At 35.3% G+C, this 10,351-nt stretch overlaps 1 protein-coding gene across 1 annotated transcript; it reads left to right on the top strand.

Moving 5' to 3' along the window:
- Positions 1-748: 748 nt before the first annotated feature.
- LOC138310672 (uncharacterized) lies at positions 749-9,699 on the top strand. The gene is made up of 3 exons (XM_069252001.1): positions 749-1,376; positions 7,269-7,340; positions 9,222-9,699. The coding sequence occupies exons 1-3, from the start codon at positions 1,151-1,153 to the stop codon at positions 9,683-9,685; spliced, it is 762 nt and encodes a 253-aa protein (XP_069108102.1). The 5' UTR covers positions 749-1,150; the 3' UTR covers positions 9,686-9,699.
- Positions 9,700-10,351: the final 652 nt, after the last annotated feature.

The raw sequence follows: 10,351 nt of genomic DNA, 5'->3' as shown, positions 1-10,351 counted from the left end.
ATATATGCAAACAACCATCCCGGCCGCCGTGTTAACAGACGACGAAATTGACTTTGTCAAAGCTCCATTTCCGCTCCTTTCACCGACGAGTTGAAATTAATGATTATTGAAAATATGTATAAATAAACAGTTTTTAAAAAGTTGATTTTCAAAAGCGCGTTTTGAATTATTAAATTGTAGATGAAATAAATGTTCAACCAAAATAATATACCAAGAATCGTACCTGCTGCCCCAATTGCATGATCGTAAAAGGCGACTAAATTTTATCTTATCTTTTTTCTTCTTCTTAACTGACTTTATTCTTACTAGCGCCTCCCTTGACACCGCCTCACTTTTGACCTTCTGTTGAGCGCTCGCCCCTGTGAGGTAGGCTCTGGGTTCACTCCCCAGCCCGTGACACACCAAAGTCTATGAAATGGTAGTTTCTGCTCCTGCTTAGCGCTCAGCATACAGGAAGTAGGACGCAACAGTTCCACTATACAAAAAGACCTAACATGAATATGCCGCAGTCTCCATTAACGCGCATCTCACACTACATACACGCTGTACATCACATTATATGACCCTGGCTGTTCATAGGACGTTAATAAATCAAACACTTCAACAAACAATTAAGTCGGTTAGGAAGAGAAACGATAAAATCCTTAATTTAGTTCCCTTATATCATCATGAAATAAAGACAGCATGTGCGATTCCAAGTTACATGTATGTCCACATTGGTGACGGTTTTCTTATTAAATTGCATGTTACTGTCTATCAAACACAAAACGTATTCGATATTCAACTTTGTGATGAAATTTATTGTTGAATTTTCAGTTATCAATATACAAACGTTTATACTTACAGTAGAAACTTAACGCATTAAATGTGTGTATTAAATACAGATTAAACTACAATGAAATGGCTTCTTACAGCTGTTTAATTGTGTGTGCCATTAAAATGGTAAAAAAGGCTGATAGAAGAAAATAGCTATCTAATACGTATCTATTACGAAAACCCGTCAGCATATCGGAGTGAAATGCAACTTTAAAATGATACATACAATATTTGTGTTATATACAGTAACTCTCTAAGTGTCAGATAAGCCCGTCCTTATCATTGAATGTCCTTAATCTAGAACTGACCTACATGTTATGTGTTCGATGTAGACATGGTTTTCACAAAGATACTTGCTTATTCGTTTCTCTTCCTCTCTCCTTTGCTTCTTCATTATCGAGCATGCGCAGAAAAGAGGATACTCCTCTCTGATCCGAACTACGTTCTCCACATCGAGTCGAGTTTGGCTGAGCTGACCGCTAAGGTCTTCTCTCTCCAGACCCAGTCAAATACCTTAAAGGACGACTTGGACAATATAGAAACGTCACTTCCGTCTACAGGTATACTCATGACGTCATTATCGCAATTTTTGTTAGATATTTTAACTGTTAACATCTTGCAGTTTTTCATAATCATTTTTTATTTAGAGATGCGTCAACGCTGACAGCATAATTGGTGTTGACTTATGTAAATGTGTATCTAATTAACACATAACATAATGTATATACATTGTAGCTTTTGATGTGCAATCTGTACGTAATTAATAATTTTTTTAACATTATTATCTGGAAGTAAAATTAGAAGCTCAAACTTTTCAATAGTGATAATTGTGTAAAGTAAGTAACTTCTGTAACTGAAGAAAAAATATAAATAATTTGCTGCGGTTTTTGATATAGAAATAATATCATTTTTCAGTGGTGTAGTGTCTTTTAAAGGGATGGGGGAAAATTCATAGTAGCAGTTTATTTACTAAAAGCGGATGTCTTTGCTAAGTAACTCTTCATGACATATTATTATAATTATGTATTGATTAAAAGTATAAGCTGCCAAAACATTTAATAACATATATATACGATAAAGTTTTTTGACAAACATTAAAGATTTAAATCTGCAGTAAAATAGAAGTTATATAAACATGTATTGCTCTAAGCTAAGAATAAAGCTACAAAACTTTGATTTAGCAGTATTCCGTTTTAAAGTCCCATTATGCTTTCACAACACTCTGTCGAGATGTACATTGGGATTCCTTATGAAACGTACTTCATTTGGTTTCTTTCTAATGAGGATAATTACGTTAATAATCAATTAATAAAGAATTCTTAAAATAGAACGGGTTGATTCCCATACATAAAAATACCTCGTACACACGTATATGTTCGACACCCTGATGATAAACAAAACAAGCGTGGCCATGGGCGAGGGTAGTTTCGAGTAAACGGTAAATACAACTGTTTTAACGTTTGGCACTCATTTTTTCCACATATATCGACTGTGGCTTCTCAAATATTTATTATTTTTAATTTAGAGCTAATACTAAAACGTATAATGATCAAGAAATGCTGTGTGTTTATAGTGAGATGCATACATGGGGCACCAAAGTGGGGTATTTTTTCACACACGTATAACCATGATAACTACATGTAAATCACTTGAATAAAGTTCGGTATCAGTTATTTGTCTTTTCTCCAGCTGAAGACTTGCTCACAAATTCGTAGCTTATATTCCTATACACAATTGATATACACATAAAAAAATACGATATATCCATGATATACATGAAAAATGTACTTACATCCAGAATATACCTGTAGTAATATAAATTTATTTATTAATTACCAGATATATAGTAACAGTATGTATCTTAGGAATATGAAATATACAACATACACGTGCGAAGTTAACTCTTCAAAAATTAGAGATTCGTTTTAATGATGAATACTGACGCCAATTTACCAAAGTCAGTAACATAGTAAATGCAATTACACGCTATATGTGTATGTAGCAACGAGCTAGGAATGAAGTAACCAGAGCTCCAATATGATCAGATGATATTAAACATAGATTAATTGTTAAGGATGTACTCCTCTGAGAAGTCAAAATTTTCTTGTATTAAACTTTTTTTCTCATATGGATTTTTGGAAATAGGAGTTCATGCCATAAAAGAAAATAGAAGAAAAAACATATGTCCGTGTGCTCTTTTTTGAGCTATTGTCACTCAAAGATACCTAATTGACAAAATATTGGATTTTATGGGAATTTTGCCGTTTTGACCATATACACAATAGATTAAAGCCATAATTTCCGAATGAGGTGTTTGATATGTATAAATGTTTGTAGAATTTATTTTCTAGTAGTCTTCTTTAAAAATATACCAGTTTTGATCAATAAGACTACATTTTTTTTCTCAGAATAACAACATATGCTACCCCTACCCCTTAATTTTGAGCTTCAAAATGCACCATTTTCAGCAATTTTTGCCAAATTTAGCCCTTTATAGAAAAAGTTCTGGTATTAAACTTTTGTTAATATTTTGCATATCAACAGGGAAAGGGTTGTTCTTTCTAAATCAGGCAGAAAAATGGGGGGTCCGTGTGCTTACTTTTTTGCCCCATTTCAATATTTGTTATTTTTCAGTATTTTCGAATAAAAAATAATTGTGCTCAAATCACCATTAAATGTAAAAATAAAGAGACAAACGTGTATCATATCACACATTAATGCTCAATATTTTAATTACCACGAACCCAGTAAAGATTTACAGCAAAAATTACCTCGATACAGCTAAAAATACTGGCGCAGTGATGATTTAAGTAAAAACAATTTCAGTAAAAATGGTAAAACTGTGGCTCTACTCAAAGCAAAAAAAGACACAATTTCAAAATGGCCGCCAAATGGGCCATTTCTTAAAATCCCCATATAAAAAAATCTACTAAAGCTAGAAATGTAATTTTTTGATAAAATTTGCAACTGGTAACTTCCTTCAGATATTGATAGATTTTATTTGAAAATCTCATAACTTCTTTGATCTATGTCGAAACGAGACTTTAACGGGACTGAAACCTCAGAAGAATACAACCTTAAGTTTATAAATCCGGCAAAAGTGACAATATTTAATGATTTAACATGTTTACACGTATATAATGTACATTACATAACTGTAAAATGGCTATAGATGTTAATAATTTCAACATGGGTAACCCAGATACATAATTCCAAAACAGAGAATTAAAGGTGGTCTAGAAGCTAATGAGATGAAATAGACCAAAAATCAGGCAAATAAATAGTTATATAAATTTTTAAACAGCCTGAAATTATTTAAATTGTACCTGATGGATATAATTACTCACACAATGTATGTATATATATAATTAATATTGACTGTTGTTGGATATTTGTGTCAAGTCCCTGTATATACTGTATGCATCTGTTCTTCGACCTTCCGTGCATATTACCTGAAGTATACTTGTGTTTACTTTTGTTTGTTTATATGGGACAAGGAAGTAATTCCAACCGTGTGGGCAAAACAAAATTGTCAAACTTTTGAGGCGATCTGCCCTTTTATCAAGACATACAAAACTAACACGATTACATAATAGGATACGAACAGTAATGCGGGACAAAAACATGAACAGACGAATTAGTATTTTTCCTCAGTTACATAAGTAACTTTCTTTACAACATTACCATCATTGAAATAATTTGGCTTTGTTTGCAATTCAACACTGATTGTGCGTGCACCAAAAGAAAAATAAATTATTTTATATGTACTTTTGTGTTAGTTTGACACATACAATTTTACATACACAATTAAACGTCATAGATTGTTAAGATAACATGGTTATATCGACCAAAGAAAAAATATTGACAGAGGACGTAGTCCGAGGTCGATATTTTTTCTGTGGTCGATATAACCATGTATTGACCGAAATCAAAATGCTGTATTTGTTTTATTATTTTTCTGGATTTTTTACATTTTGAAATGAGTGCAAATCTAAATAAGCATCGCATTGTAAATTCTGCTTTGTTATGACAGTTACAATCTTATGATTTTGTAACATGTTTAATTTAAGAACAACATACGAAAACAATATCAATTTATGCACTTTACGCTTTTATGATATGCACCCGGTATATGCGTATTTGTAAGTTGCATACATGTGCATGTACTCCCATTATATACCTGTAGCGCGATGTCTTAAGGTCACAATCAATTAAATGTATAGTTTCTTTTCCGTTGAAATAATCCACTTTGACGTCAAACATATATCAAAAGATTCAGATTGACTTTAATATACATTCTCTTATGATTAGTACTTCATTCCGTAAAACAAAAATCGTAAACATAACTTTACACTAGGTTTAGCCTAGGCCAAATGTTGGTACTAGGTGGAATTTTAAGAAAATAAGCATCCAACGTATTCACTTTTCAATGGCCCCAGACGTTTAATTAATGTTATTCGATTATTTTCTACTCTCCTACCGTGTTTATGTTGAAAATTTAAAAGCTTAAACTGAAGTCATCAGTTGGAAGTCATCATCATCTTTGTTAGAATCCGAAACAATCAACGTCGTCTGTCACATTTTGTGGTTACGCTTCAAACTCAGGTCATCAAAGCGTTTGTTTCAAAGCGCCAGGAACACCAAGCGTTTTGTTAAAGTAGGCGATAACGTTATCTAAAAATAACCGTGCAATATACTTTTTTTATAAACTACTTCCGGAAAAATCTTGCGATATAGTTTTTATCGGTGATCACGTGGCGGGTTTTTGACCAATGAGAAGTGACAAAAAATCCAGAAAAATAAGAAAAAACTACACAGCACCATGGATCGTAATTAACTCTATACCAATGAGCACTATATATAAATTTCGCCACACGTTTGACGTCACACGTGGCACGCTTTCCAGTCATCGCTCATATTTTAGCGTTCTGCTGAACAACATTGATACATTTTTGTAGATCCGGCCTTCGGCTGCCACTTTCCGAAGGGTTAATTGCGCTCCATTGTGCTGTATAGTTTAATATTTGTCTACTTTGTCCCGCATTTCTGTTCGTATCCTATTATGTAATCGTGTTTGTTTTGTATGTCTTGATAAAGGGGCAGATCGCCTCGACAATTTGACATTTTTTTTGTCCACACGGTTGGAATTACTTCCTTGTCCCATATTTACCATTTGAAGTAATTCGTATCCAACAGACTTACGTTTGATTGGATCCCGTGTCATCTGGAAAATCCTGTTGATATTACTTCTTTGACCCTTTTATTTGTTTAGATGTTTTGTCTAGTTAGTGCGTGGAAGGCCTCTTCAAGAAACACTATACAAACACGTTCGATTTTTATGTACATTTTCAATAAAGCGTGCAGTCGAATAGAAATGCTTACCAGAGATCGAGCAACTTGTTTTAAATTGAACGCTAAATCGTCGTAGTTACCAGAGTTTTACTCGTTCTTACTGATGTCCAAACGAGCCCATTTGTGTTTTACTCGTATTCAGTGAGTTTTAGGCTGATTTCGGAATCTGTCATTTACAAGTGTACTAATCCACTTTATTCTGTCTACACATGCGAACTCGATATGTTTACATTTTGTAGCTCTGTTTATGCTCTGTGGCAAGAAATTCGGATAAAACCATCTCATATGAGGGCTTCTGTTGTTTTTAAAAAAAAACATGGAAGAGTTGGGCATTTTTCATAAGGATATATGTCCTATTAATCAGCAAAGTTAGTCATTTATGACGATAAATTACGCCCGAAAACATAATGGGATTTTTAGAAAGAAGCATGCTACAGTAGAAACTGATAATGCTTGTTCATTTTAATTTATTTAAAAAAAGAGACGCTTTATTTAGCGCCGACGAATGATAGTTTTCTCAATCAAAAACATGAACAGACGAATTAGTATTTTTCCTCAGTTACATAAGTAACTTTCTTTACAACATTACCATCATTGAAATAATTTTGCTTTGTTTGCAATTCAACACTGATTGTGCGTGCACCAAAAGAAAAATAAATTATTTTATATGTACTTTTGTGTTAGTTTGACACATACAATTTTACATACACAATTAAACGTCATAGATTGTTAAGATAATGGGTATCGTTTATTCTCTGTCGGCGGTGGAACATCTTCAAACTACTAATGGTATATTTTCATGTGGGTATTTATTTTTTCTTCGTATTGATAATAATTTCTATTTCTGCTAAACGTCAAGCAAAAATGAATAAGACGGAAAGTATTGGCCTGGTCGATGATTTTGTCAGTAGGATTCAGTAAGGTAGTACTCGGAGGTCACATAAAATCGAATTAAAACAAACGGTTGTGTTAGTTATTTTCGGAACTTATTTAGATATGTATTTTTTTTAATTTACAAAACGGATATAACATTGTTAAGAATGTTTCTTTTGAAATTACACAAAAGCTATCGATGGAAATATTTTTTTTTGTATTTGTAGCTTCCGGTGCTACATATGTGAGATGGGGCCGTACGTCTTGCCCTGGGAACGGCTCTGAACTTGCTTATGAAGGTACGGTATCATAACCACCTTGTGTATGGTGTTAGCTCAATAATCCCGATTAGTCCCAAACTGCAGTGATATTTTACTGGACTTTGTGAATACCTTAACTTAAAGATTTTTAGGTCATCTGACCCGAACATGACATGGTCCCGACAAAGTGTTGTTATTTTTCGGGTCGATCCGAAATCCAAGATGGCCGCCAAAGCCGCCATCTTGAAAGCACATTTTGAACTTCTTCTCAAGTTCTACCGGTGCGATTTGGCTGAAACTGGCATGAAATGATCCTGATATGGTCCCGACTAAGTGTTGTTATTTTTCGGGTCGATCCGTAATTCAAGATGGCCGCCACAGCCGCCATCTTGAAAATACATTTTGAACTTCTTCTCAAGTTCTACCAGTGCGTTTTGGCTGAAACTTGCATGAAATGATCCTGACATGGTCCCGACTAAGTTTTGTTATTTTTCGGGTCGATCCGAAATTCAAAATGGCCGCCAAAGCCGCCATCTTGAAAACACATTTTGAACTTCTTCTGAAGTTCTACCGGTGCGATTAGGCTGAAACTTGCATGAAATGATCCTGACATGGTCCCGACAAAGTGTTGTTATTTTTCGGGTCGATCCGAAATTCAAGATGGCCGCCACAGCCGCCATCTTGAAAACACATTTTGAACTTCTTCTCAAGTTCTACCGGTGCGATTTGGCTGAAACTGGCATGAAATGATCCTGATATGGCCCGACAAAGTGTTCTTATTTTTCGGGTCGATCCGTAATCCAAGATAGCCGCCAAAGCCGTCATCTTGAAAATACATTTTGAACTTCTCAAGTTCTACCAGTGCGATTTGGCTGAAACTTGCATGAAATGATCCTGACATGGTCCTGACAAAGTGTTGTTATTTTTCGGGTCAATCGGAAAACCAAGATGGCCGCCACAGCCGCCATCTTTAAAACACATTTTGAACTTCTTCTCAAGTTGTGCGATTTGGCTGAAACTTGCATGAAATGATCCTGACATGGTCCCGACAAAGTGTTGTTACATCTCTGGTTGATCCCAAATCGAAGATGGCTACCATGACACTATATCTAATTAACTTCCTACATGTTAAGGCCCTTTGGCCTCTTGTTTGAAAGAAAATTTGTTGAAAGAAATTGAAAATGATCCTGACACGGTCCTGACAAAGTGACACCATATGAAATTACCAATTTTTTTTTTACTATTGCCAAGGAAGTCATGATGACCGTTAAGGCCCTTTTGGGCCTGCTTGTGTTTAAAATCGGGAATCCAGATCGACAGTTACTTAGTCACCTTAATAGAGAAATGTCACTATAAAGTGGCATGACTTGGCACTTTTTTATATACCAGGTGATCCAAGAACCTCTTATTGACAGTTTAATGTTGATTATCGACAATAGAAGGGACAAAAGACACAAAAAGATACCTGTCGACATTTGGGTTTATTCAATCAAAGGATGATTAGGCTGTTGACAGAAAATTGTCAAATAAGAATGTATTGTCCAACTATGAAGACGTGTTTTGTCTCTTTATTATAACTACAAACGTATCGGACATACCACAGCCTTCTAAATCACCCGCGTACTTCAAACACACAATATATTAAGACGAGACCTTTGCTGGAAAAAGCTCAATCAACAACCAACCAATCAAAATAACTTGATAAGATTAAAACAATTAAAAGTGCATTCTATATTCAACACACTAACGCATTTTATGCAAGATATATATACAGGGCAGTTACCGATTTTCCAACAAACAATAGTTTCCTTTTTCACTTACATAGTGATTAACCTAATCACCTTTTTGAATATTGGGAACTGAAGTCCCATTGACCTTTATGAATCATTTTACTCTGCTATTTAACTCTTTCCCTGACAGGCGTCACCGGAGGCTCCCTCTACGCGGACACTGGCGGTGCAGTGGAATATGTGTGTATGCCAAATAATCCCACACATGAATTCACAGACTTCTCATACACCGACGCACATCTGCACGGCGCCATGTACGAATCAAACATGTTCAGTTCCACCAACACTGGCGACCGTGTACCCTGTTCAGTTTGTCACGTCACGAACCGAGCGTCTCAACTAATGCTACCTGGGACTAACAAGTGTCCTTCCGGTTGGACACGGGAATACCATGGGATATTATCCTCCGGTTATCGTGGCCACAAGGCTGGGACACAGTATATCTGTCTAGACGCGGCTGCCGAGTCTCTAGCTGCTTTTAGTAGTAACGCCGTGGGTAAACTGCTATACAGAGTTCGCGGGAAATGTGGTTCCTTACCATGTCCCTCATACCAGGCAGGCCGGCTCTTGTCGTGTGTTGTTTGTACCAAATAAATTACTTTCTTATTAATAAATTGTTAATTTCTTATGTTTAATGAATGTGTGCTTACGGTGTCTCTGGCGGTATGCTTCAGTGAGATAGCACTATAAAATGGGCATAAGTTGCTTCCAGTACAATACAATTTCTTATTGAAAATGAATTTTGTTGTCCAGTGTCACTGGAGATATGCTTCAGCGAGATAACACTTTAAAATGGACAAGAGTTCTCACTAGTACAAAGCGACACATACCGCAGCCTCAAAAAATCTACAGAAATATACACACATCGCATTTAAGGTAGGCCGTCCTTAAAGCACACTGTTTGTTAATTAGATCTAAATAAAACTTTAAAAGTTATTGCCCTTTATATTACATTTGTTTGCGACATCTAATGTCACCCATTAATTTTGTTGTTTGTTTGTTGGATTAAATGTTCGTCCTATTAATAACCAGGGTCATGTAAGGGCGGCCTCCCAGGTACAGTATATGCGATTTGTAGCTTGTATGGAATGCACGGTGCGTGTTTTGGGAGACTGCAGTAAATTTGTGTTATGTGTTATTGTATAGTGGAACTGTTGCCCTTTTTATAGTGCTATATCACTGAAGTATGCCATCGAAGACACCAAGCAACACATCCCACCCGGTCACATGAAGTATAATACTGAAAACAATCACGAATTT

This window comes from Argopecten irradians, chromosome 16 (assembly GCF_041381155.1).
Source record: "Argopecten irradians isolate NY chromosome 16, Ai_NY, whole genome shotgun sequence".
NCBI lineage: Eukaryota > Metazoa > Mollusca > Bivalvia > Pectinida > Pectinidae > Argopecten > Argopecten irradians.
This window is presented reverse-complemented; position numbering and strand designations above follow the sequence as displayed.